General features: G+C 47.5%; 7 protein-coding genes across 7 annotated transcripts; 3 read left to right on the top strand and 4 right to left on the bottom strand.

Annotated features, from left to right (window-relative positions):
- Nucleotides 1-692: 692 nt before the first annotated feature.
- On the top strand, nt 693-1,635 carry citE_0 (Short chain dehydrogenase; the record flags this gene model as incomplete). The annotated part of the gene is made up of 2 exons (XM_031147775.1): nt 693-1,562; nt 1,597-1,635. The coding sequence occupies 2 exons, from the start codon at nt 693-695 to the stop codon at nt 1,633-1,635; spliced, it is 909 nt and encodes a 302-aa protein (XP_031007197.1).
- An 86-nt stretch (nt 1,636-1,721) lies between these two features.
- LHYA1_G002802 (uncharacterized protein) lies at nt 1,722-3,573 on the bottom strand (the record flags this gene model as incomplete). Its single annotated transcript, XM_031147776.1, has 4 exons — nt 1,722-1,777; nt 1,831-2,501; nt 2,557-3,386; nt 3,559-3,573. The coding sequence occupies 4 exons, from the start codon at nt 3,571-3,573 to the stop codon at nt 1,722-1,724; spliced, it is 1,572 nt and encodes a 523-aa protein (XP_031007194.1).
- Nucleotides 3,574-8,440: 4,867 nt separating this feature from the next.
- Nucleotides 8,441-9,921, bottom strand: icdA (Isocitrate dehydrogenase [NADP], mitochondrial; the record flags this gene model as incomplete). The annotated part of the gene is made up of 3 exons (XM_031147777.1): nt 8,441-8,865; nt 8,933-9,469; nt 9,531-9,921. The coding sequence occupies 3 exons, from the start codon at nt 9,919-9,921 to the stop codon at nt 8,441-8,443; spliced, it is 1,353 nt and encodes a 450-aa protein (XP_031007195.1).
- Nucleotides 9,922-15,103: 5,182 nt separating this feature from the next.
- Nucleotides 15,104-17,258, bottom strand: not3 (General negative regulator of transcription subunit; the record flags this gene model as incomplete). The annotated part of the gene is given in 5 exon segments (XM_031147778.1): nt 15,104-15,164; nt 15,252-15,768; nt 15,816-15,915; nt 15,927-16,955; nt 17,004-17,258. The coding sequence occupies 5 exon segments, from the start codon at nt 17,256-17,258 to the stop codon at nt 15,104-15,106; spliced, it is 1,962 nt and encodes a 653-aa protein (XP_031007200.1).
- A 724-nt stretch (nt 17,259-17,982) lies between these two features.
- On the top strand, nt 17,983-18,849 carry DTD1 (D-aminoacyl-tRNA deacylase; the record flags this gene model as incomplete). Its single annotated transcript, XM_031147779.1, has 6 exons — nt 17,983-18,043; nt 18,239-18,330; nt 18,382-18,424; nt 18,473-18,639; nt 18,700-18,726; nt 18,772-18,849. Coding segments are annotated over 6 exons (468 nt in total), but the record flags the coding sequence as incomplete, so codon positions are not given.
- Nucleotides 18,850-19,454: 605 nt separating this feature from the next.
- On the top strand, nt 19,455-20,630 carry cyp41 (41 kDa peptidyl-prolyl cis-trans isomerase; the record flags this gene model as incomplete). The annotated part of the gene is made up of 2 exons (XM_031147780.1): nt 19,455-19,803; nt 19,867-20,630. 2 exons carry the CDS (start codon nt 19,455-19,457, stop codon nt 20,628-20,630), a joined length of 1,113 nt encoding a protein of 370 aa, XP_031007198.1.
- A 466-nt stretch (nt 20,631-21,096) lies between these two features.
- BUD2 (Inhibitory regulator protein) lies at nt 21,097-25,170 on the bottom strand (the record flags this gene model as incomplete). Its single annotated transcript, XM_031147781.1, has 2 exons — nt 21,097-23,155; nt 23,330-25,170. 2 exons carry the CDS (start codon nt 25,168-25,170, stop codon nt 21,097-21,099), a joined length of 3,900 nt encoding a protein of 1,299 aa, XP_031007199.1.
- Between the last annotated feature and the right edge of the window lie 1,051 nt (nt 25,171-26,221).

Genomic DNA, 26,221 nt, shown 5'->3' on the forward strand with positions numbered 1-26,221 from the left:
ATAGACGAAGGCAACAGAAGCGAGCATTAACTCAGTTTAAAACTGCTCAAGTGCCGTAGTTTACTTGTCTCTATAGTTCTTGGGGTATAACATTTCAAAGGCTGCAATTTTACTGTTCTACTTATCCATATAACTTATCATAGTGTTTATCTCTAGTTCGGCGTATCTAAGATGAAACATTATGAATATGGTCATACAACTACTGAAAGATTACAACAACATGTATACTAACATCAGACTCCCTCAGCACACACAAGAATCCGCTTCCTTTCCCCCACATCACGTCCACCCCTGGCCCGCACGGATAGGGGCCTCGCTTCCGCTTACAGCCCCTATCCAACATCACATCAGAGCGGCAGCGCACCCGCTCTCCGCTCCCGCCCGCTCCGATGTTCTCCACTTCAGAACTCCCACAACCATTACCCCTTGTACGGCCATTTGATATCCAATTATTTGTTACAGATGCTGCGAGATGGGGTATGTGGCGTGCCTCTTTAGGGGTTGCTTGATAATGCCTCCATACTAAGTCTGTTCCAAATTTCTATAAGTAGGGCTTTTCCTCGATACTCGTTAGGATTTTTCTTTCATTATCTACAAACAGTTTTGATTAAGATATCACTTTATTTCACTTGACTCTACTTCACTCCCAAGCTCTTGCATATCAAACAGCACTTCATCAAAATCATCTCATCATGCCCATCCAAGCCAAGCACCTCACCCCTTACCCCCGCCTAGACCCAACCCACCTCAAGTCCGAATTCGTCGGGAAAACCATCCTCATCACAGGCGGTGGGTACGGCATAGGCGCCAGCATCGCCACCTCATTCGCAACCGCCGGCGCCTCCCACCTCATCCTTGCCGGACGCACCTCATCCAAACTCAGCACCACAGCCTCCTCACTCACAAGCACATTCCCAAACCTCAAAGTCAGCACCTTCACCGTGGACATCTCCTCCAAAACCGACGTCGCAGCGCTCTTCGCGTCCCTGGAAACAAGCCCAGATGTGCTCGTGAACAACGCCGGGTACATGTCCAAGGTCGACAAGTTCGGGGATGCGGAGCTGGGGGAGTGGTGGAAGGCGTTTGAGATAAACGTATTCGGGACCGCGCTGGTTACGCAGTCGTTCTTGAAGCATCGCCAGGGCTTGAGCGATAGTGCGACTCCTGCTCTTGCACTTGCTCCAGCGGTAGTCATCACGATTAACACGCAGGGCGCGTACTCGCAGCCCTTCCGGGCGTCAGGCCTCTCGTCCTACATGGCTAGCAAAGCAGCCTTGCTGCGATTGTGCGAGACGTTGCAGGATGATGTGCCGGCGAGCGTGGCGCGCTTCGTGTCGCTGCATCCGGGCGGGGTGCACACGGAGATGGCGGCGAGGAGCGGGATTGTGGCGTCCGAGGACTTCCCGTTTACGGATGCAAGGTTGACGGCGGAGTTTGTGGTTTGGGTTGCGAGCGAGGAGGCGGGGTTTCTGGCGGGCAGGTTTGTGTGGGTTAATTGGGATGTGGATGAGTTGATTGCGGCGAAGGAGGAGATTCTTGAGAGGGATTTGTTTAGAACGGCAGTGAGTGATTTGGCGTAGATGGTGAGTAGCGTAGTGTATTGTGAGGAAAGACTTGGGGGAAGGCGTGCGTTGAAAAGGGGGATTTATTTTGAAGTGGGTACTTTACTTAGGTAGTAGTAGCCTTGAGACGCGGCCTTTGAAGTTTAAGATGGATATATATTATTCTTCTAGTGATTTCAGCGACCCATCAGCCTCCAGATGCCGAATATACTCCCCTTCAATATATTAGCTGAATATCAATGCTCGACAAAGTAGAAAAAGCACTTACCAGCAACCCTCCAAGTCCTTTCAATGCCTCTCAACCTCCCCACAACAGCCCTCAAGCCCGCCACCTCTTCAACATTACCCTTCTCCCTAATAAACCACGCAAACACAGCCGAAGCCTGATACAAACAGTGACACAGAAACGGATTCTCCACAAGGCCCCCATCATCATCTAGAAAGTTGAATACTTCCCTCGTAACATTTCTATACCCATCAATCGAAGCCTTTTGCATATCTTCTTCCTCCGACATTCTGATCCCCAGTGCAGAAAATTGATTATTGCATGCATACATATCATAAAGCACAAGACGCGCAGAATAGCAAAGCGCTATTGCGACCACCATGCTGCCATCCTGTGCCTCATGATCGACATATGTAGACAGCGCTAAGAGGGTTTGATGTAACTGACGTGCTTCGGAAAGTCTAAAGTGAGGGTCTGTGGTCGCTTTGTTAGGATCATCGCGGTGCCGCAGCACAAGACCTAGGACGTGTGATGCTTGGCAAGCACTTGCAAAGGACCCCACTTCAATTGTGCAGGTGAAGGAGGATGCGAAGAGTGGTTGATTTGTGCCGATTTCACCACTGTTCCAGATGGATTCCGTGCACGGGAGAAGGGTGCCTTTGAGAGGTTCCGAAACGTTAAGCGGGAGGCCGTGGACGCCTAGGTTTGCGTATCTATACGTGAGGAATGCTTTAGTATTTGTATATTCAGGAACTTGGATAGACATACCGGTCAAGGATAACAATAGCCCACCAAGCCCTCCTCTCCTCTTCACGATAAGTCCAAGTCTCAGGGTCCATGAAAAGCTGTGCTGCGTACTTGCAATGGAAACCCATCATGATCCCCAGCCTGGCAGCATGACTAATGCTCAAATACGAAGCAGGATATATCGCGTGCCCAATCTCATAGACAGCTATCAGAATAGCAGATTGAAGCAGCTGGAGCGATATCAGGCCAGCATGTTCCAGCCGGGAAAGAGACCCCTTCGCCAAACAATACAGCGCTGAAAGTGCAGGGTGTTCGAGCTCAGATGGAAGCTGAGAGACAAGCTTCATGCAGAGGAGCAAAATCGCTAGTCCCGCGTCTGTAGCTGCGTTGAACTTATCTACTTTCTCTGATACCCTCTTTCGGCTGAGAATTGGTAGCCAGGTATGGGTGCGCGACCAATAAGTGCTACACAAAGATTGCAAAGGCGAACTAGAGATCAGCACATCCATAATCCCCACCGGAACCGGCAAATCAGGAAGCAGCTGATCCGCACTTATAGGACGATGCGCTTTTGAATCCAGAAAAAAGGTCGTTGGAAACAAAGTATGCGAGCGAGAAGCATTTGACGGTAATCCCGCAACGGGTATCAAGAACCCTGCCTGTGGTTTGAAATTCACCCCAACATTGCCATTGCCATTGCTACTGCTTGATTGTGTCTGTGTTTGGTTCTTGAGCAATTGTTCCAGTAATTCAACTCTCTGTGAAAGGGATTCAGGTGAGTCCTTTTCCGCACGATTGGAGGAGGGTTTTGGCGGGCTGGAATATGTACATGGTTTGCCTAATCGAGTACACTATTTGGTATAGTAGTTAGGTTTGGAAGACTTTATTTCTTGCATTTGCATTAGACTTGCCAAGGAACATATAGGTAGTTCTTTTGTACATTTCCGTTTCAGTTTCCTGCGTAAATATTAATTATATTTTGCTCTCATTGGATTGGGGGCTTTAATTTGCAGGCATATGTACCTGCATGGCAAGCATGCCTGAGTTGCTTGTCGCGTGGACATGTCTAATCTAGAGATGGTATAAAGGGGCCTCGTCTTGCCTTGCCTTGCTATGATATAAAGCTAAGAGTGAAGCAGCGTTAAACACCCGAGACACCTTAATCCCAAAATCAATGCCCGCAGCGGCATTAGCGGAGACAGTCTCTTGTGGGAAATAATCGGCCGAATTTGGTACACGGGCCACCACCCAAATTTAGCCTTGTTTACCTGTCGTTTTTCCATCCAGCGCGCTTCTACATTAAAATATCATATTATTACATTCCTTACTTCTTATTATGACTAGAACTGGCAGTCGTAAGCCTCGTAGGTCTTATGCGCGCATTTAGACCCCTTCTCCTAGTCTTTATAAGGAGGAGAGAAAGAAATGCAATACCCTACATCGCGCTAGCGTCTTGACAGCTAAAGATATTAGCCAAATCACAAATATTCGCATCCCTTAGGAAGTTATCCGCGAAGCTATAGGCGTAGCTAAATAAGATTAAAGGCGCATCCTTAAATCAAAAGAGCTCTAGAGCTATTGTAATAATTGTTGGAAATACAGCCTTTGCAGTGTGGGGTGACGCGGCCGCTAGGGCTCATATACAAGGATATAATATCTTCGTCTTCCTTTAGATAGTAGCTTTCCTCTTTCAAATACTCCCTACCTTATATTCCTCTGTAGCCTGTATGTTCTTCTAGACGTAATGCTTCTAGAAGGCATATAGTTTTAATAGGTTCTAAGCTCTACTTTATAAAAACAAAGGCTTTTAGTTCTATCTGATTAATCCTGTTATTATAATATTTTTTGCCCTGATTTTTAATGCAATAGAACCTCTAGTTTATAAAATTAAATTATATACATAAGTATACTGAAGCTATTCGATCCGCCAGTTATTATAGGTGAGATAGGACATGGTGACTAGTGGGGGAGGGGTGGGGGGGTAGGAAGCTAGGACAATGGTACCGAGGTTCTCTACCTTTCAGTCTATGCTTGATTCATTCCGGACTACCCATAGGATGAGAATCAATTGAATAGTCTGCAGTTCTAAAATGAGCGCGAGACTGCAGATGTAAGGGCTGAACTAGGAATAACAGCCCGTTCAAAAGTCCGTCCTAGTTCAACTACTAAAGTCTTTGCATATCCGAGATTGCTGAAGAAAAGCCCCCAGAAATATCACCTCACGTACTTAAATTGCTCATCCCAAATGACTGGCCCGTATGTGGTCCATCATTCTTGTCTCTTCGAGTCCGTTTTGAAGAAGAAGCACCTGCTGGGGCGACCTTACGCTTGCTTGTAATCCGATCATCTTCTTGGGTAACAATTTCGGCGAATGTAGATTTAAGAATAGGATGAAGTTCTTTTGCTGCATAGTCGGTCATGATGGCTTTGATAAGCAGGCATGCTTGATCTTTAGTATATCGGTCCAAAGGCCTAAACTCGTCAAATTGAAAGCAGAGAGCTCCTCCTCCAGTAGGTAGCTTAGCAGCACGATGTACACGAACACCAAGATCTTGGGCGTTAAAAACTACCGAAAATACCCGAACCTTTTCCAGAAATGTATCTTCTTTGTTAGAACGTACCATCCAGTTGTAAATGTTGTATAAAGCTTGGCTGGCACTATGCAGATTGGCAGTATAGGCATCCTGAAGATCTGCTCCAGCCTTTTTAACCTCAAAGAAAATGAATGGGAAACATCGATTACCGCCGTCTGGGGATAAGCACTTTGTGAGATCTGGCGGAATTGGATCCGATTCATCTTCTGCGACAGTGAAAGAACTTAGTGTAAAGCTGATGGCAAGGTCTGGCTTAGGTTGTGAGATGTCGTCATCTTCACGGGATGGCAGACGTGTGTCTTTTGGCTGGGACCATTGCCCTTCGGTGTTCCAATCGAAAATGTGGTCCAGCCAATATTGATTGATAATGTGTATCATAATAGTCCTTTGGAGGACGGCTTCGTTCCTCGCCAAGCATCGCCTTAAATCTGCATCGAAATAGCGACGGTTCACAATCGGGTAACTGATCTTTGATTTTCCCTTATCAAAAGCAAAAGAAAAGTCGTCGATGTACATATAACAGCTATCATCCGGATGGTCGGCTATCTGTTGGAGGAAATGAGCGGCGACGGATCGTAAGCCTTCAATGTCTTTCAACTGCCGTTCTGGAAGCTCTGTGGTGAGAATCGAATTCAGGTGCTGGATTCTGCTATCTGGTTTAGGATCCCTTAAAATTCGACGTACTCGAAGTTTCTCTAATGAAACTTTGATGCTTCCGGACCTTCTCCCTTTTTGCGTCGTAGATCCGTCTTCTCTTGATGTTGAGCTTGAATCCATATTGACCTCTGAGCTATCTTCAATATCCAGGATAGGGTCTGTACACGACGCTGGCTCTTGACGCAAGACTTCGGGAGAGACGGGTTCGACCCGACTTAGCCAATTAGCCAACACAGGGTCCTATTCGCTTTAGAGGCTGATCAAACTGTATGTCTAGACTATATCTAGATCTAAGTGGAGCTCTTACTTGCTGTTGTTCTGTTTCACTTGTTTGTCTAGTTGTTATCTTGTTTTGGTCTTCTCGACCCTTTCTTGACGACTTCCTTCTCTTGACCGGTGCTTTTGCTGTTTTATTGGCAACTCGTTTTGCTGGCGGTGCCTTTTTTATCGACGGCCTCCGATTTCGTGGTATAGCCCTTGTTGATACTTGAGGGTGATCTTGCTGTAGTTGAGGCAGTCGATTGCTGAGCTCTCCGGGCTGAAGCCCCCGCTGGTGTGACGGACGTTGATGAGTCGTGTTGACCGGTTGTCCGACTGTTTCTTTCCTCCTGCTTTCATCCTCTTGCTTTACCCAAGCTCTTGTTCGTGGGCGTTGATAAGCGTTAGAGGTGTTGTCGAGCTATAAAATGAACACTTTAGCAAAAGTCCGCAAGTATATCGCGATCTATCACACCTGGTTATTGTTTATCGCTGTAACACCTTCTACAGTAGTCTTTCTCCCTCTTGCACGCCTTTCTTTCGGCATAGGAAATGAGATACCTAGCGTCAAGTCGATTGATGATTGAATTGAACAGTAGAACAACAGTAGGATGATTTGCTAATAGCGGATATATAGCAATCGAAGCCCATGGGATGCCGAGGCGAGGCAGATGTAAGGGTGTAGCGCTTCTGATCTCCACTGGGTGTCCAATATTTGGGTTGCATCCTTATAATATGGCGTGCTTGTCTTATCATTAAATGCGTGCCAGCTGTAATATTTCCGAGGCAATCGCCACGCGGCTTAAAGGATAGGTTCTGTTTGGGTTTGAATCGGTTTTCTCTCATTAATCCTTATGTGCATGCTTTCTGTACGGGACTTGTAAAGGATATAGCAGAATATACGATTTGATGGTCGATCGGGACTAGAGTCTCCATGCGCGCTTTGACCAGCCGGTCCGAGCCCGTAAAACGACCCCCACAAACTAACCTTTGCATGATTGGATCCACCCAGCATAAATGGCTGTCTAATAGTCGTATGTTCTACACATCTCGCCCATTACAGTACGCACCCAAAATGGGAAATTATGATTGGTCAATACTACTGACTGAAGTTTTGTTTCCGGTAACCTGCCAGACACTCCAACTTTACACCCATCAATATTGGCGTCTCGATGGCCTCAAGCCGTATTCCTATGAGCTGTGCATCTTCTAAGGCAGCCGCAACTTACATACCAAATAAAACTGATGCCTACTACTTGAACGGGTTGGCGACTTGGGTATTTTGTCTAGCCAACGTAACAGTGGACAGGGACCTAGAAGACATCTCGGATAGGTGGCTACACCCTCTGGCTCTATCTCCATTAATGGCCAATAACACAAATAACACTACATATCCCTTCTACTCACCTCAGCTTTCCTCTACTAGTCTTAAGAATGCTCGATAAGGTCGGCTTTGCCATCTCATTTCCTTCCCATGTGTATTTCTTAAAGCGGCAGTTAGTAGTCCCATTTTTGATGTTCAATTTGGAAGAGAGAGGTTTGAAATGCAAAATGAAGGCAAAGGGAGAACTGGTGCGCAGCTTTATTGTTATACGGACAAAAGAATACCAAATCATTGGTTATGACATTTGCTTCCGGCCTGCACCTGCGTTAGCCTCATGGAATAATTCTTCCCCTCAATACAAGCTCCGTATATTGGGGAAGTGTGAGGAAAAGGGGAAGTTCAAGGACAATTGCGGGGTAAATAAATTGATCCCAGGTGAGGAAAGTACATATTTTTGGAATGTGCAATTCACAAAATGGGTCACCTGATCGAGACCCTTGACATGGTCCCTCCTTATGGAGTACTCCTCTGCTTAGAACCGCTTCGGAGTCATTTCTGCTTGGAGAAGGGCATCCTGCTTATCGCGTGGACATGTCTAATCTAAGATAGCACAAAGGGACCTCGTCTTGCCTTGCCATGCTATGATATGAAGCTAAGAGTGAAGCAGCGTTAAACAATCCCAAAATCAATCCGCTTCCGATCCACTTGGATGGATCTGATAATCAAGCATTGCAACAACGAGAAGCATGAAATGTGACTAATAAGTTTCTTGCTTATTGATGTAATATTCTCTAGAGCGGATTGTGGATTAGGAGTTTATTTGCAGAAAGACTTAGGACTTGGGACTACTGCGATCACTTGAAGTCAACTGCTGCGCTGAACACAGTTTATGTAGATTTAGTTCTCATTGAAAGAGCTGATGCAATGCAACGCCAGGACGGTCTATTGCCAATGCTACCTGTCTGATGCATCTATATGCAGAATTCAACGCGACCAATATGCGAGCAAACATAACGTCAATATGGCAAAACCTATCAAGTCATTTTATCCTTGGACCAGCCTAAATATCCACCTAAAGCTTCTGCTTCAACAAAGTCTTCATCCTCCTCTCCACAGCATTCAAGTACTCAGTTGTAGTAACATAATCCTCGCGTCCGGTCTTCCCACACGCGAGCGCCAAGTCCTTGGTCATAATGCCATCCTCATCAACAGTATCTATACACGCCTTCTCTAGACTCTCGGCGAATGCTACGACATCAGGCGTCTCGTCAAGGGTGCCTCGTTGTACGAGCCCACGGGTCCAGGCGAAGATGGAGGCGATGGGGTTGGTGGATGTCTCGTTGCCTTTTTGGTGCTCGCGGTAGTGGCGCGTGACGGTGCCGTGGGCGGCTTCGGATTCGAAAGTCTTGCCATCAGGTGTGATGAGGACGGATGTCATGAGGCCGAGGGAGCCGAAACCTTGAGCTACGATGTCGGATTGCACGTCTCCGTCGTAGTCTGTATCCTGATTAGCATTGTTCCCTTACTGCAGGATAGAAATAGGGTTGGGAAAAGAGGGGCATACTCTTCAAAGCCATAATGTAACCCCCAGAGCTCTTCATCATCTGCGCAACCATATCATCAATAAGACGATGCTCATACCAGATCTTCTTGCTCTCAAACTCGCTCTTATAATCCTTCTCATACACCTCCTGGAAAATATCCTTGAACCGCCCATCATACTTCTTCAGAATCGTGTTCTTGGTGCTCATATACAGCGGCAGGCTCTTGCTTATGGCGAGCTTGAAACTAGCATGTGCGAACCCAGTGATACTCTCATCTGTATTGTATTGAGTCTGCGCAACGCCGCCACCGTTCTTGAACTGGTAAACCTCAATTTCCTCAGGCTTGCCTCCCTCGGGCGTGAAGACCATGGAGAGCTTGCCATTTCCCGTAATCACTTTGTCTTTCGCGCGGTATTGATCTCCGAATGCGTGGCGTCCGATGATGATGGGCTTCTTCCAGCCGGGTACGAGACGTGGGATTCGGGGAATAACGATGGGTTCTCTGAAGACTGTGCCTCCAAGAGCATTTCTGATTGTGCCGTTTGGAGATAACCACACTATTCGCAAATATTAGCAATTTGTTTTACCCCGCATATTCCAAGGGAGGGAGAGACGAACTCTGCTTGAGCTTGAACTCCTCTACTCGCGCCTCATCAGGCGTAATAGTCGCGCACTTGACACCAACGCTGTATTTTTTAATGGCCTCGGCAGAATCAATTGTGACCTGATCGTTGGTCTCGTCTCTGTATTCGAGTCCCAAATCGTAGTACTTTAGGTCGATATCCAGGTACGGGTGGATGAATTTGTCCTTGATATCCTTCCAGATGATCCTCGTCATCTCGTCGCCATCGAGTTCGACCACCGGGTTCTTGACCTTGATTTTCTGGAAGCTGGCCATGGTGCGTCTGACTTGTGTAAAGCTGGCAGTGTTTCTCGCTGCGAAGGATAGAGAGGGGGAGGGGTGGAGGAGTGTTCGAGCCAGGGAGGACGAGAAGCGTTGGGCGTTCATGATCTCGGAGTGAATAGGACTGCCGCGCGCAGAACCCGATACCGTTGATAGGCAAGTTGCTGGTTTTCCGGTATAGGACTGATTCTACTCGTACGACCGAGGGTGTTGATATGTGGAGATCCGCGAGCAGCCGTCCGTTAGCTGGGGAAAAACCGGGGGCACAGAAGCAGAAGGAGGGTGGCAGAGCTCGTGGGTGGCTCGAAGATTGCAGGACGACGCTCAATTCAGCCGACAAGTCAATGGTTGCATGTAAAAGGAAGGTGGACGCCATTTTCGAAGTTTTCTTTTTAAGCTCCCATACTTAAATTCCCTGTCCCCGCCAAATTCGCAGAATTCCAGGATCGCCCGAAATTAGAGCGATTTCTGTAAAGCCCCGCAGTGGGCCTATCCGACAACGGAGATCTTTATTGTTATCTATATCCTCAATTACCTAGGTAATACAGTAGGTATATATGAATTAATTATTTTTATATATTCATCCAAAGTTCCAAACATATCTTCCATCCCGAAGGGGCTTTTATTCGTCATCATCTCACTTGTTTCTCACAATGTAAGTTTGTTAGTCTGTACACTGTGTTAAGAACATAAAAAGTAGACCTACGGAAGCGGGATTCTCTTCCAGAGCTTTTACGGATCTTGGCCACTTTTCCAGTGTGATAATGGATGTAGCATCTATTTCGTCAGATAACAATAATAAAAATATCTGTTGAAACAGCCAAGAAAGACCATATTCTTCTTTCCATCCCATCCCATTCCATCCCACCCCTGCTGAAAATGCCCGAAAATCAAAGCCACCCAACAATCTATCATACCTTGAGCCAAAGTAATAAAACAAGGATATGAATAAGAAGACAGCCGTGACAGCCATAAGTGTCGAATAAGAAAATAGATGATGCTTATTTTGATGAGACCAGAAGACCGTTATAAGGAACATCGATGAGGACTATGATGTTGCACGAGCCGTGAAGATGGTGTGAATAAACTTCTCCATATAATAAGCCAGTGCGCCTGGTAATGAAACGCCGCCGAACCAAACGCCCCATAACAGTGTACAAAAAACATGAGCCTGAAACTTTCGAGGAAAGGTTATTGAAATCATTCCTGAAGTGCCGTAAAATGAGACCCAAACTCCGAGTGAAGATTATAGAAGAGCGGAACTTGAAAAATGAGCAGAAGAAACGAAGAGAGAGGAACAAAGAGACCAAAACCATGTCCTTCAAGGTAGCGACTTCCCATAAAAATAGGGAAACAAAACTATGCCCAACCCCTACTGGGATATGGTGGGTGGGCAAGAAACGAATGAAACTTTTCGCAGCAGCCCATCTGTGAACACCGTTCAATCTTAACGCCAATCCCATAATAAATCCTCTCCCAACGCCGGACGCCGACCATGCTCTCTTGCCACCCATAAATGATACCCATGCCGTTTCGTCGTGATTTTTGTCTGCCGTTGCGTCGTACCTTGATTTTGTAGCCGCTAGCCGCTACTGCCAGCTCGAGGATTGGGAATCCCACTCAGACCCCGCCTTATCATTCCTCGAGGAGAAGCTCACACTCGCCGCCACATAAGAGCTGGAACTGCCATAAGACGGCACCGAAGTGCTTGTGCAATAGAGACACTCCTTCCATCCATTTCCAAGATCAACATACCCGTTCCCATCGCAGACCCTACATTCTGAATACGGTTGCGTTGGAGCCTCGACCTCCACCTTATCCTCATACTTGGCCTCCTCGTTGCCCTCCAACCCCTTCGTGCGCGCAACTCTACGCTCCTCATCGCATTCCACTTTGCAAGTTGAGCACTTCCACCCATTCTTGCTAACGTTGATGCGTATGAGGCATTTTGAGCAGCGCCACCAACGTTCGTTGACACGGCGTTCACGACGCCAGGCTTCCTTGTCGACGCCCTTCTTGCTGACGCTGGGCCGACTCATATCCTCTTTGTGGAAGTCGCGAAGGTGGTCGCGGTAGTGGTCTTTGCGACCAAAGGGATCCTTTGCGCGCGTGCAGTTCTGGTAGTCGCAGGGTATGGATTCTTTCTCTCGAGCATGGATGCGGGTGTAGTGTCTGATGAGGTCGGCCCAACGAGCGAAAACGGGCCGAGTACCACCTTTCTTTTCCCAGCAGGCCTTTCCAGGGAACTGACATGGGTGGCGGTTTTTCTGGGGATTACTAGAGATAGAAGTGCTTGTTAGTAGATGGTCAATGATGACGTTGAAATAGTAGCGGGGCATATAACGTACGGTTCTCTGTCTAGATACACGATTCTAGGAGTGTATGAGGTTTCGGGAAAGTCCTCGCGTAAAACGAGGTAAGGCTCTTTTGATTTAGACTCTTTTGTTGGTAGTTCTAGGTCATAGTAATTTCTAATCTCCCAGTTTCCTTCCCATCCAAGACTGGTGGGCGTAGGTCGCACATTTGTTGGACTCACAATTTGACTCTGTTGGGAATAACTTTCTGTTGGATAGCCAGACACGTTGTTGGGCGAGGTTGTTTCAAGTGAAAAGTCAGAATTGTAACTTTGATCGTAGTAGTCAGATGTAATAGCTGTGTTATCGAACCCTCCAGGGGATCCCATAATAAGAGATGGAGAGATAGAGTACACAGTCTCATTAGAGTTGTAGCTGTTGGACGAATCAGACGATTGGTGGGAGTGACTATTTATCATTGGGACATTTTCATATCCTTCGAAATGTGCCGCACTTTGTGCTGAATCGCGTCGCATGATTGACTTTTGAGATCTCTCGGCTTCGAGCACGATGATGATAATTAGACAACTGCTGTTGTCCTTTGAAGGTTCTGTGATACCCTTTGAAGAAGATTAGTCCAAATGGACCGAGCGAACTATGTACTCGGAAACACTTGGCTAAGTGTTTGGGGTTACTGGAATAACAAAACCAAAACTGCTTACCCGTCAACAAGTAATACAAAAGAGATTAATCGGTCTGAATGAATGTATAAATTGTGATCTTGTAGATAGAAGGTAATTGACGAGAATGGTGATTATTGTTTGGGGCATATCTTGTTAAATGGGAGGCCTCTGTTGATGAGGCTCTCTAACGATGCAGCCAGTCACCTGTGCATGTTTATAATTCCACGTGCAAGGTAGACGCAAAGAGCACGTTGAATTTGTAGTTTAATAAGGCGTACAATGAGTGGGACCACAAGAGAAGAACACGTTGCTTCCATGCATCTGAATTCGAGAAAGGTGCGAGCCTTGAGTTGAAGGATTCGTTAGGAGAAGGGTTTCCCCTTAGCCCCATATGCAGATCTGTAATGGAAATAAAATACCACAGCTTTCCTCATACGCTCACCGACGGAAAGGTATATATGGACCCTAGAAGCGAAGCTCTGTGAGTCGTCGAGTCGATATGTATTCTTGGAGGAAATCGGCGAAGCTCAAGGGATCAGGGTAGGTTCGAAAATGCTGCCTTAGAGCCTTCTTCCTGTGTAACCAGCGGGAAGGGGGAAAAGCCTCAAAGACTGGTCAAAGGCACGGCATCCACAGCCTTACTGGGGCTTGCGGAAGCTTCTACTGATCGTTAACGTGGCGAGGCATATTTGAAGGCCTTTTCTCCGTGCAGTGAAAGCTCGATCGATGGAATGAGCTTCAACCAAACAGCGGCACGAAGGCAACGACTTAGCCTTGGGCGCGAACCATCCGGGCAACTGAACCCCTCATCTCAAATTCTCGGTCACAGCAATTGGTAAAACAGGGCGACGGTGTGCTGTTTCTGTTGGGTCGTAATAGATAGAAGATCTCGGTTTGGATTTGCGAAAGAGGGGGAATATTTTATTGATGCCCAACTCTTGCTGCCACGTCTTGTTGATGCAAGAATAGAAGGGCCAGGGCCAGCGCATGGTGTTGAGGGGTAAGTAATAGGACGAAGAAGGTGATAACGAGTGTCCATTCTCAAAGGTGCAAAGTATTAGGCAGCCGTTGATGTAGTTCGCCCTGATTTTGCCTTGTCGAGCCTCGTCGCCGCTTTGAAGGGCAAAACTTGCTGTTTTTAAAGACGGGGCTGTCAAGTGAACAAGTGAACACTAGAGTAAGGAAATCTTCGAGGAGGAATCCTGCCGCACGGAGCTCCATACGAAAGCCATCGAGAGTGTCACCTCAGATGGATTTATATGGCGCATGTGGAGGGTGGTGAAGGCTGAGTGGGATTTTCGGGTCAAAGGAGCTTGGCGTGGTGAGATCAAAGTTCCATCGTGGGATTGTTTATGGATGGGTAAATAGCACTATTGTAGAACAATCAGCTTTAATACTCGTTGAAACTTCAAGTAGCGGAACAGGAAGATCTTTAAAAGGGTAGTCGCTCTGATAGCAGAAACTGTTAATTGAGGAAAGAACGAATATAGTAGTTGCTTGCGTTTTTTAAGTGGAGCAGCTTCTCTCTCAGGCTTCAACGATTGCATTGAGAAGTGCCTATGTGACAGTAACGTGCCTGTTATAGGTACGCTTGCTCAGCTTGACCAAGACAAACGGTGAAACTTGTAGACAAGGACTGCATCCTATGCAAAGAACCAGGAAAGGCCATAGTCTTATACTTTGCCTTGTACCCCTTAATGTTGGCGAACCGTACATGGAAACAGAATGTTAGGCACTGTTGGGCAGAGATACAGACAACCGCCACCCAGATGAGGGCTGCATCTTCCAAGCGATTCATATAATTCGACATCTGGTCCTTTGGAATTTCAGCCCTGAATATGTGTTGTCGTCTCCAGCTGTCGCATTCCTCACCACTACCAATCTACTGGATATCGGTCTCGGAATCTAACGTGCTACAGTGTGCGTGGATATAGCCGGAGTCTAGATATATCAGTTATCAATTGACTTTTTCGTCTTCTGCCTCTTCGTTGGATTTGTTATCACTAATTTTGCGCTACTCATGATCCTGCCGCTGAAGAGGGGCGACCGACGATAGAACGAGACGAATTTGAGACTATAGCCTCAATTTGGCATATCCAGAAGACCTTTGCTTGGTATCACAGGAGAGTCGCAGGGTATCTGATATGTCAAAAAAGTAAGGTCATCGGGCCCAGATGAGCCGACTTGTTTGCTAATTAAGACGTGCTAATGTCATTTATCTCAGCGCTAGACCCCGTCCGAGAGACATGCCATGCCATGCGCCATCCTGTTCGAACACGAACATTGTTCCATAGACGCCTTATCAATAACTTATACATCGTCCTCCAAGAATTTGTATGCGAACTTGAAATCCGCCTTTCTTCGGTTCATCCTAAAAGAAGGATATTAGTGGGTTTTCTATGGATATTGCGGAAGAAATTCATAGTGTGATGAATCGCTAGAAAAATGAGGAACTTACCATGTGCTCTCGTAATCAAAGAAACGATATGTTCCTTGCTCGAACTCCTCCGTGATTGTTTTCGGCTCCTCATGCCTCTGGAACCAGGTTTGATATTGCTTATGGAATCTCCAACTTTGATCCTTGAGTGCCTTGGCTGCCAGGTACTGTTGATAAGTCCCTTGTTTATAGTAAAAGACGTAGAAAAGCGTATCTGGATCTATGCGGGAATACAGTCGAGGATCATCGAAGACCGGATCCAATTCTTGAGGGTAGTACGAAGGCGTAGTGATCCGATCGTCCTGCTTGTAGTTCTTAGGTGCGCCAACGTCACCCATATCTGGGATGTTGGCTAGTGACGATGCAAACATCCTTTGAGTTGCAGGCGAGTTCGGCGATGTGACGCGCTTCTCTGTGGACTCGAGAGATTGCATGAGATCCTGGAGCCCAGAGGGTAGGTGATATATGGATTCATCGTGTTCCTGAGCAACACTATCATTGTTGCCATTTGTAATACCGTTTGATTGTGACGGGCCAGCTTCCAACTGTTAGTATATGAATATAGAATGAAGGGATAGAACACACCTCTCGGGCCTTCCCCTACATCTGCTGCAGATGAAATTCTACTAGACGCAACTCGCGAGGGACCCGCCCTGGTAGAATCGGCAATCTCGGTGCTCTTGGACTTGGGCACACTCGATTGACCCAATGTTGGAGATTTTGTCTGGCTAGTGACAGGAGTTTCGGAGACACTGGCAGAACTTGGTACGGCCGGCTTGATGCAGATGTCTGAGGAGTAGCGACAGGTTGAGCATGGACAGCAATTGGCGAAGCAGTAGAGCTTGCTTTTCGCCCAGTATATGCAGGTAATGGGGGGTGACTTATTGACGTATTTGGAGGGGGGACACTTTCCGGAGGCGGGGGTAAAGGAGCAATTCCGTGAGTATTTTTATCACTCGCCGCCGCCGCCGCTGCAGCAGAGAAGGACTTAAGAGTTTCCCCAGGTGCTCTTGTCGGTACTGGGGCAGGCTTCATCTGGCTCACTGCAGCGTTGGTAATACTATTTAATGGCGTATGTAAGGTTGCCATAGTTGGTTGAGGGCTCTTCAATTGGGTGGACGGTCGTCGTGCAGAGGTGGCACCTTCAGCGGTGGCCACGGTTTTTGATTTTCCATTTGACAGACTATTCGATCGAACATCTGGATCGGGTGTTTCTTCTTGTACTGATTGTGTATCTTGGGAAGATACTCGGTCATCATTATTCATACCGTAGGCGTCCTCCTCTTCTTGAAGATTGAGCTCGTCATAGAGCTCTTCGTCCTCCATAAAATCCACTTGCATGCCATCAGAGACGTAGAACTTAATGTCGTCCTTGATGGAATTGATCTGTTCTGTTTCCACCCCGCCATTTTCCAACGAACGTTTGATCAGCTCGAGTTTCCCTTGATGCCATTTATGTCGTTCGGTAATGCGCTCGATCTCGGCCATTCGATCTGCTTTTGACGATTGGTTTTTGCCTTTCTTCATGGTGGCCTGTATCCCTTCGCCCTCAGCCTCGAGTGTCTCTATTTGGGTTTCTAGCTCGTCGACTTGGGTTCTTAAGAATTCGCAGCATTCTATCTTTGCACGCTCTTTGGGATCGAGTTTTGTTGTTGCCGATAGACCTTCTTTCGAGTATGCTTTCGTCTTCATAGCTTTCTCCACAGCCTTGAACTTCTCCATTTGCTGTACCTCGTTAGCCATGGATCACAACGAAGCCGCAACCACGCCTACAGTCTCAATCAATTTCCGCTTGTCCATCAACGGCCCCTTATCCTTGACATCATTGCTAGCCGCCCATGTCTTGATTTGATCGCGAAGCCTTTGCAGCTTCTTGATCTCTCGTTTTAGGTTGTCTTCCAATTTCTCCTTCTGGGCGGGGTTTGTGGACTCGTGCAGCTTTGCGTAGATCGATGTAAACTCCTCCACGCCTTCGTCGACCTTTTTGAAGCACTTGTCGACTTCCTGCTGGAGCTTCCGAGCGGCCATTGTGGAGGTCGCGGTAAGAACTGGTGGTTTGGTGCTGGTTTCTGCTGCTGTTTGTCGTGTTCAGGGATCTAGCTGTGTTTGTGCAGGATAGCTTCCCATTCGTAGCTATGTCTTTGGCACACGTTTGTACAAGGCGGAAGGCTGAGGTCTCGGGGGTAGATGTGTTAGCTGAGCTCACGAGGCTTAAATCTGAAGTTGGAGGTTGCGTTGATCGCGACAGTACAGTGGAGTACAGCACGGTAGTATGCAGCACATCGCTTGAGGAGGCTTGGCGTACAGCTAAATTGTGGGGAAAAGATCGAACCTCCCCTCCACTTTACAGCAGAAGATGCATCAGCTTGACTTATGGGTTTTCCTATATAATTTTATGTTGGCTCTCAAGAAGGAGAGCAACTACTGTCTTTCACCCTTTTTCTATTGATGACTTTTAAAGTACAGATTTATTAATCTTATAATCAACGTATTACTGTATTATGGGCTCGTAAAAAGATACATTTTCCGTCATCGTCACCACCTTCAACACATCTTTTCGCTGTGCAAAAGCCAATTCTTTCAAAGATCAGAATGAAAGGTTTGTCAATTTTAGATTTCTTGTTTACCTCAATCTCATAACGCTATTGTTATGCCCTGCCGGGGGGGTGGGTTTGTATGCCGAATGTGGTTCATGAGTGCATCGAAATTCTACTTCAACTTGAACAGGTTGTTTGGCCTTTAAATTTTAGTAGATATTGTGTATTGTTTACTAATTACTTTCAGCTATTCTCCAACGAGTGTTATCTGCATCTGTATGTGATCTCAGAGGAATGTTTCGGACAGCAGCGGAGTGGTTTACACTCCACTTATGAGACATTGAGACATTGACATTGTCAACTCCCAAGCTCTACAATTTTAGGCAAGGCTGACTCCGAGATTCTGATAATAGGTCACGGTCGACAAGCAGCTGATTTCTTCAATTGGCAAGGGCATTCTCGTCTTCGCAGCCGTGGCGCCCGGCGACACAGAAAAGGATGTAGAAACGCTAGCTTCAAAAGTACTGAAGATGCGGTTATGGGACGATGAGGCAGGTGGCCGGGTAAGTAGTAGTATATACTTGCTCATTGAACGGTATCTAAACTTTTGGCAGTGGAAACAAAATGTTCAAGATATCAACGGGGAGGTTCTTTGCGGTGTGTAATGCACCGAATGCTTGTTTCGGGAGACTCATACTTTGCTAGTCTCACAATTCACCTTGCTTGCGTCGACCAAGAAAGGATCAAAGCCAGACTTCCATGGAGCATTGGGTGGAGATCAAGCCAAGGAGTTGTACCAGTTATTCGTTTCGAAGATCCAGCAGGGTTATGCGGCGGAGAGAGTTAAGGATGGTGTTTTTCAAGCTATGATGGTACTCACTGCGCCCTATAATTCCAATCTTATTGCATAGCTAACGCGTCTGCTCAAAAAGGAGGTAGCTCTGGTCAACGATGGCCCAGTACGTGCCTCCCCAATATGAAATATACTGGAGTGACTAACAAAGATAGATTACATTAGAAATGTCGGCAGGGCCAAGCGCATAGAAATAAGATACCTTCAAGCACGAAACTTTGAGATATGACCTGTACACATAGATCTAACTACCAGCAAAGAACTTCAAGAAGCGGAAACTGTCATTTGCCTTCGTATTAAAAGAAGCTCGAGGGTCTGCACGTGATGCAAACCGACGACCGCTGAGATTGTTTGGAACTTTAGCTCGCCCAACATATTGCAATCAAGGCTAATTCTGAAGAATCTAGAGAGACTATAGGTCAGTTTAAAATATTACGATATCAAAGTCTTCTTTCGGGATATCATGATTGATATCGGCCCGGAAAGAGTATGATCGGTTTGCATCGACCTACTTTCAGAACAATGACCCGAAGTACTGAATTCATAAATTGAACAGGTGGAATGAGAAAGGAAAGACACAATTTGGCTCTTTAAACCCAATTTCTTTTATTACCTTCACCAAATAGTACTTGTATTCTGTGTCTGTCACCTGTCTTTCTATACTAGTAGCGGTGAACATCGGCAAAATCACAACACCTCCGATTGCCCCGCGCCAGCTTGGAAGTTTCTAGAGCAAGGCTGAATTTCTCAATCCCTTCCTTTCTTTCCCCTTTCACCACGACTACAAGTGCAACTCTTCACTCCTCTCCAACATCATAATCTCCCAATTCCACCATGGCAGAGGAAAAGAAGCGCACCCGTGTCTACTTCGACATCACAATCGGCAAGAAGAAGGAAGGTCGCATCACCTTCGAGCTATACGACGATGTAGTCCCCAAGACCGCAGACAACTTCCGTGCCCTCTGCACCGGCGAGAAGGGTGTAGGCAAGGCTGGCAAACCACTCAGCTATAAGGGTAGTGGTTTCCACCGTATCATCAAGCAATTCATGATCCAGGGTGGTGATTTCACTGCTGGCAATGGAACAGGCGGGGAGAGCATTTATGGCACCAAGTTTGAAGATGAGAATTTTGATCTCAAGCACACAAAGCCTTTCTTGCTTTCTATGGCCAATGCTGGACCTGGTGAGTCAAAACTTACTATCTCGCTTTTGCAAGAGGCGCAAAGCTGACAACTCTATCGCACAGGCACCAACGGCTCCCAATTCTTCATCACCACAGTCCCAACGCCCCACCTAGATGGCAAGCACGTCGTCTTCGGCGAAGTCCTCTCCGGCAAATCCATCGTCCGCAAGGTCGAAAACCTGCCCACCCAAGAAAATGACAAGCCCCAACAAGACATCACAATTGTGGACTGCGGCGAGCTCACCGGCGACGAAGCCTCCATCGCTGACCAGAAAACCCCCGACGAAACCGGCGACGAGTACGAAGACTTTCCCGAAGACGCTGGCAAAGAATTCACAGCCTCTGACATCGTCAAGATCGCCACAGACCTGAAGAACTACGGAAACAAAGCCTTCACAGAGCTGAAGAAGTTGAGCTTGGGCCTGGAGAAGTACCAGAAGGGAATCAGGTACCTGAATGAAGATCCCAATCTGGATAACGAGACGCCTGAGACAAAGAAAGCTCTCGAAGCACTGCGCTACTCGCTAAACTCCAATTCTGCGCTGGTTGCGAACAAGCTGAAGGATTTCCACGAGGCGTTGCGCTCGGCTGATAATGCATTGGAGGTTACTGGGCTCACGGCTGCGGAGAAGGCTAAGGCGTTGTTCAGACGCGCTACGGCTAATATTGGGTTGAAGGATGATGATTCTGCGCAAGCTGATCTGGAGGTTGCAGCTGCTTTGGTTCCTCAAGACAAGGCTGTCCAGCAGGAATTGGCAAAGGTGAAGAAGGTCGCCGCAGACCGGGCGAAGAAGGAGAAGGCGGCGTATAGCAAGTTCTTTTCATGAGGACGGTGGTTATAGGGAAACTTTCTCACAGATGTGGTCATGATGGTATGAAATTTACTCAGAGATGAAGAGACGTAGAATTTTCGAGAGGAAAGTTAACAACGGGCATAAACAGAGGCGTTTTGTTTGCTTTCTTTCTTGGTATTCAGGATTGATAGGAGTTGTTGATTGCAGCGCCATTTTAACGCTAGATGCGTCAATTTGCAAAGTGGTATTTAATAGCTCGCAACCCCCCAAAAACAAAATACAAAAGGAATGAACAAATAAACCGTACATGCACACTTCCGTCTCGGTCCTAGTCCCATATTCATCATATAGCCTCATGAACCACCTCCAATGCTTTGCTCACCCGCCCAATAAACAACCCCTACACCACATCGCACACTAAATCATGTCAAGGTCGCAATCAAAAGCAACCCACCTTCCCGCCTTTTTTCCCAACCTCTATCTAATGCAAAACGTAAACTCAAAAATTCACACCGCCTGCACTCCCAATATTCGCAGCAGTAACCTTACTACCACTTTCCCCCTTTTCCCTCTCATCCTCCAAACTGCCCACCGCACTCGTATTCGCACTCTCGCCCTTCCCCTTGCGCCTTAAGCCACTCAGGAAACTCCTATTCTGCTTCCCATTGCGACTCTGTCCCCTACTGGGCGGACTAGCTTCGATCAACTCAGACACATCATATCCACCTCCACCTCCACCTCCGCCTGCGCCTCCACCTGCACCACCTTTGCCGCTCGGTCTGAACGCTGATTCCCAGAAACTCTGCCTCTCTCTTTTCTCGCGGTCGCGCGGTTCGCTACCGGCGGAGCTTGGGGCTTTGGTGTGTGTGACGGTGGAGGGAGCGAAAGGTGGCTCGAGGCCCGGGGTGGCGTTGGAGTGGAAGTTTATGCTGTTGCTGTGGGAATGTGAGGGGGGCAGGAATGGGTCATCCGCCATTATGTTGGTAACGCTGTTATTGCGTGACTGGGACGGTGGAGGCATGTCCAGGTCATCCGGGAAAGAACTATTTTCCAACCCCTCCACAATATCTTCCCATTGCAGACTCAGCCGATCTGCTGTTCGATCCCCCTGGGCTTTAGAGAGACATTCATCGGTGCGGCGCTGGAGGTCTAGACAGAGATTATTGAATTCTGCGAGATCGCCTTCCAGGTTGTACGGCACGATGTAGCGCTGTGTGTGATTGAGCCACAGCTTGACCAGTGCGGCGAAGTTACGCGCATGGTCGATAAGGTAGGGAAGGGAGGGGAAGCCTTCGCGGGATGTTTGCGGGAGGCGGGCGAGGATTGTGATGGGGGTCGAGTAGGAGGCTGGCAGGGCGAAGGTGTTTCGTTCTGAGGGGATGGAGCAGATGGAGTCGATGAAGTCTTTGCAGCTCTGGCGGCGAGATGAGAGGAAGCGGTTCATGGGCTCCATCCATTGTTCCTTGGAGCCGAACGTAGTGAGGTTGGCGAGGGCTTGAAGACTCTTTGCGATCAGGGTGAGGGTACGTTGGGCTTTGGGTTGTGGGTGGTCTGGTAATAGACCGAAGAGCTTTGGATTGAGTAGAGCTGGACAGAGAAATCGTAGGAACAAGAAGCCGGAGACACTGGTGTAAGAGACAGTGCGTAGAAAATCACCATATCGGTCATCAGCTACTGCTCGAATATATTTCAAGATTTGACGAAGTTCTCCAGGACAACGGGACGCTGAAGTAGCGATACCATCCCAGACTTCGGTGGTCAAGGAGATCAAGAGTGTCCAGTTCTTGCTAGCATCATCGCCGTGGGTTAATCGGGATGGGTCGACTTCGCAATCAGGATTGAGGACGTTGATCTGCATAATCTTTTCGGACAAGACGTCTTCCAAATACTCCTTGCCAAGTCGTCGCATGTGAAAGTCCATCGCCTGTGTAAAGAGAGAATTTCCACGGAACAGAAGATTCGCTTCTCCTTGTAGCGACTTTCCTAGGTCTCGCACCGTCTGTTCTCGATCACCCACAGAGTTAAATGATTCATTCGAGCCGACCCTCCTGCTCCATCGAAGCCGGCGAACCGGAGTCTCCTTTCCAACGCCATCAATCTCATCCTCAACCAATGCCATAAGCCAATCTCCAGCATGCCCAGATACTTGAAATATGTTCATCAATACTTCAGACAACGAACGTAGATCTGTCGAAATGACCTGGGCTATTTGTTCGGTCAAGCCGCTGCTGAAGCTATGGAGAAGTAAGGATATCGGTTCATAATCCTTGGAAAGAAGCACGACAAGTTCATCATGACGAAGCTTCAGGAAGATTTCTCCAATCTGCTCTTGCTGGTCATCTAGAATTGGCCACCAATGTTCGCTGGCCTTGCCCCGCTCAAGCTTGTCGATGGGAACATCAACAGTACCAGCAATTGTCTCTTCACCGGGACCTTGGCTATGAACGCTTGACGAAGAGAGAAATCCATGGTGCGCAACTATATGGTCGAGCCGTTTGACGACAATAGACAGCTTGGGTGTATGGAAAGGGAGATCAAGAAACACGTAATCTTCACGCCTGCAGAAGTGCCGGTGGTTAGCTTAACTTGTTTCAGAACCTTAGGAGTTACGACATGTTCTTGGAATAGAATTTTCAGCGGCCCGGGAAAAAAAAGTCCCCAAACTGGGGATCAAGACTGCTTCCTAAAGCTCTGGGGCAAACAACACTTAATAAAGTCCCGAGTAAACTTACCAGAATGGATTCTTAGTCTCCGTCCTAGTCCTGGTTCGTGCCCGGACATCACCATCAAGGAACACTTCAGCAAAATACTCTCCAATAGAAGAGTCCTGCTCGGGCTTCACAGAGTGCCTCACGGTTGGTCCCAGGTCTGTATCAATGTTCATTCTTCGCATCTTAGCTTCCACAATGCGTAAATTTACGGACTTCTCGATGCGGAACAAGTCGTTGGTTGCGTGACCTTGTGGCATCGTTGGTACATCGTAATCGCTGCCCTCATCCGAAAGCTGTGGGCCGTATATTTCGGGGATGGAGAAAGCAATTAATAGGCAGAACCATACTTCATATAAAAGGCGCGACTCCAGTGCAATATACACGGGTCGAAATATAGATAGCTGGGTCGAAGTTGATGTATATTGCGGGAAAATGGCAAGGCAGTGTTCCTGCCCTAAAACAGATTTGTCAAGGCGCTGGATGGCACATCGTGATAATTGAGACAATTGTATGACAGACAGGAGTGTCACATCATTCTCTGTAAAAAGCTTGAATTCTCCGTTATCTTGCAGGATACAGGATACTCGGCGCCATGCGTGTACCGGAGATCTTAGATCCCGGGTAGATGGCCGTCTTATTATAGCTCTGGGGGATGATGGTGCCCCTTTATCCCAGAGAAGGACTTTGGCAACCTTGATGATATTCGCATCTTTAGAGCTTGCAGTAGAATTAACATTACTGTTTAGAGAATTCCGCCGCGACCTGCGCTCTCCGTGGGCCACAGGACTAGCGGGCAGCGTTCCAGTTCGGATCTGCTGCCAGCATAAAAGAGCTGCTAGCCAGAGATCAAATTCTGCTTTAACCATAGGTAGCAAGTGAAGCTCAACGCCTAAGGAGCGGTTTGATATCTCAAGACATTGCAATTGCCTCTCCTTGGAGATAATAGGTTGCACTCGACATCCCCTGAGATCAGGAACGACGGTCAGATGAAAAGGACCTCTATCGTCACCCTCATACATCAAAGAGCCTTTCACATCATCGATGTAACAAGTTCCCGGGTACCAAGGTCCCCTTTCCACAGTCTGGTACTCAACTTCTCCCCTCATACGGCCACACAAAGTCTTCATTAACATTAAGATTTTATTAGCGTCGCTTGTAGCGACGGGGAAGGGAAGTGAATCGACGGATGGAACATCACTCATCGTTGACAACGGCGAGGAAGGTCGAGAGGACCGTTTGACAAGACGTCGGCCCTTCACAGAATTCGACTTCTGTAGTTGTGGTGGAGGGGTAGGTCGCTTGGCCACCGATGGATATCCCAGCGAATTAGATCCATCTAGAGCAGGTCGAGGTTCCACCGTGTGGAACAATGGTGCATTTGTCGAATGCACGGAGCCGATTCTATGTCTACTTCTAGAGACGTTTGTAGAAGCAGACCTCGTCCTAGTATGATCCACCATCGTGCGCGTCCTCGACCTCGACTGAAAACTTAAAGGCGGTCCATGTCGTCCAGACTCAAGTGAGTCCGTGCTATATGAGTCTTGGAATACCAGCCCTGCACGGCGCTCTCTAGGTTTCTCTCCTCCTGGTATTGAGCGCGGAGAAGCTGGGCTGTTCGGGTGGTGGAACTCGTCACTACCCTCTGGCATATCAGGGGTCACCGTGCGTAATGTATTGGGCATGCTAGGCCGTCGCATTTGCATTGTATGCGACTCGTAGGGTCTTTCCAATCTTCTAGCCAGTGTTTCCGTGGCATTTCGTTGCCAGTCCTGCAGAGCTCCGTCCTTTCCAATTGTGCTACTATTGTAAGATCTGCTATCCATCCCTGCGGGCAGGATACTCATACGGCGATTCCTGTTCATCTATTTCTCATGTCTACCCATTTATATCTGTCGAAGTGGGCAGGTTCGTATGCAAGCCAGTATCCAAGACTCGGTCGCAAAAATAGAGGGGGTCGTTGCGCAGATTTTCTCGGACAATGGCATCTGCAGTGAACTGGCTCTTGATGTGGCCCAATTTCTCCCAATCGTGGCTGCCTACGAATGTTATCTGCTAGGGAGATTCCGAACGTCCTTGAGCTTGTATGCGGCAGACCACAGTACGGTATATCGTCGCTCTCTCAACGGAGCGGTAATGTTTGCTTTCCTATAAGCAAATCCGCGACCAATACGCCTTAAGTGTTCCCAATGCCAGTCTCGAATCTCGATGCTTCTTCATTATAACTGGCCATGCGCCGGTCTGCAACGGATGATAAGGATGAGGTCCATTCGAATTCGAAAGATGCAAACATTAGGGATCAAATCTGGTTCGTCCAAAGCTTTGGAGGTTTGGATCGACAGCGCGGGTTCAGCTCGTGATATTATGATGTAGTGAAGTGGAAGGTCCCGTCCGTTACTAAAGATTTTGGGACGGCTTAAACTGCACGGACTTTCCTGGACTGGCGCTGGCGCTGGCGCTTGAGGCGCTCTAAATCAATTGTGCATCGAATACACTTCTGACAGGCTGATCCAACTTCCAGTAGTGGGAGTGGGCTCCAATTATAATAGCTGCAATTGTTTAATACGAAGTACTCCGTAATTCCGTATATGAGCGAACCTAATCAGTAAAATAATCCGGAGAATTCCCCAGAGAGTTAGAGTTTTCACGTGTCTACGGCCCACTGTGGCCCGCAGTGGTGAACAGATACAAGTAACTCCGAAGTCTAAATGTCCTTCTCGGGATTAGTCTGGTCGTCATCAAAAGTAATCTACTGTTAAACACCAGCTACGATCATGAAATAGCCGGACATTGGTTGGTATGCTTGCACTTATCGCGCTTGTTAAGAAGGATGGATGGGGTGAGCAGAAAGAGAAGCGATATTAGGAATTTAGCGGCCCTTCAATAATGTTTTTCGTAGAGGACAAGGGAGGTTGC

The sequence above is a fragment of the Lachnellula hyalina genome, assembly GCF_007821495.1.
Source record: "Lachnellula hyalina strain CBS 185.66 chromosome Unknown contig00031, whole genome shotgun sequence".
In the NCBI taxonomy this organism is placed as follows: Eukaryota; Fungi; Ascomycota; class Leotiomycetes; order Helotiales; family Lachnaceae; genus Lachnellula; species Lachnellula hyalina.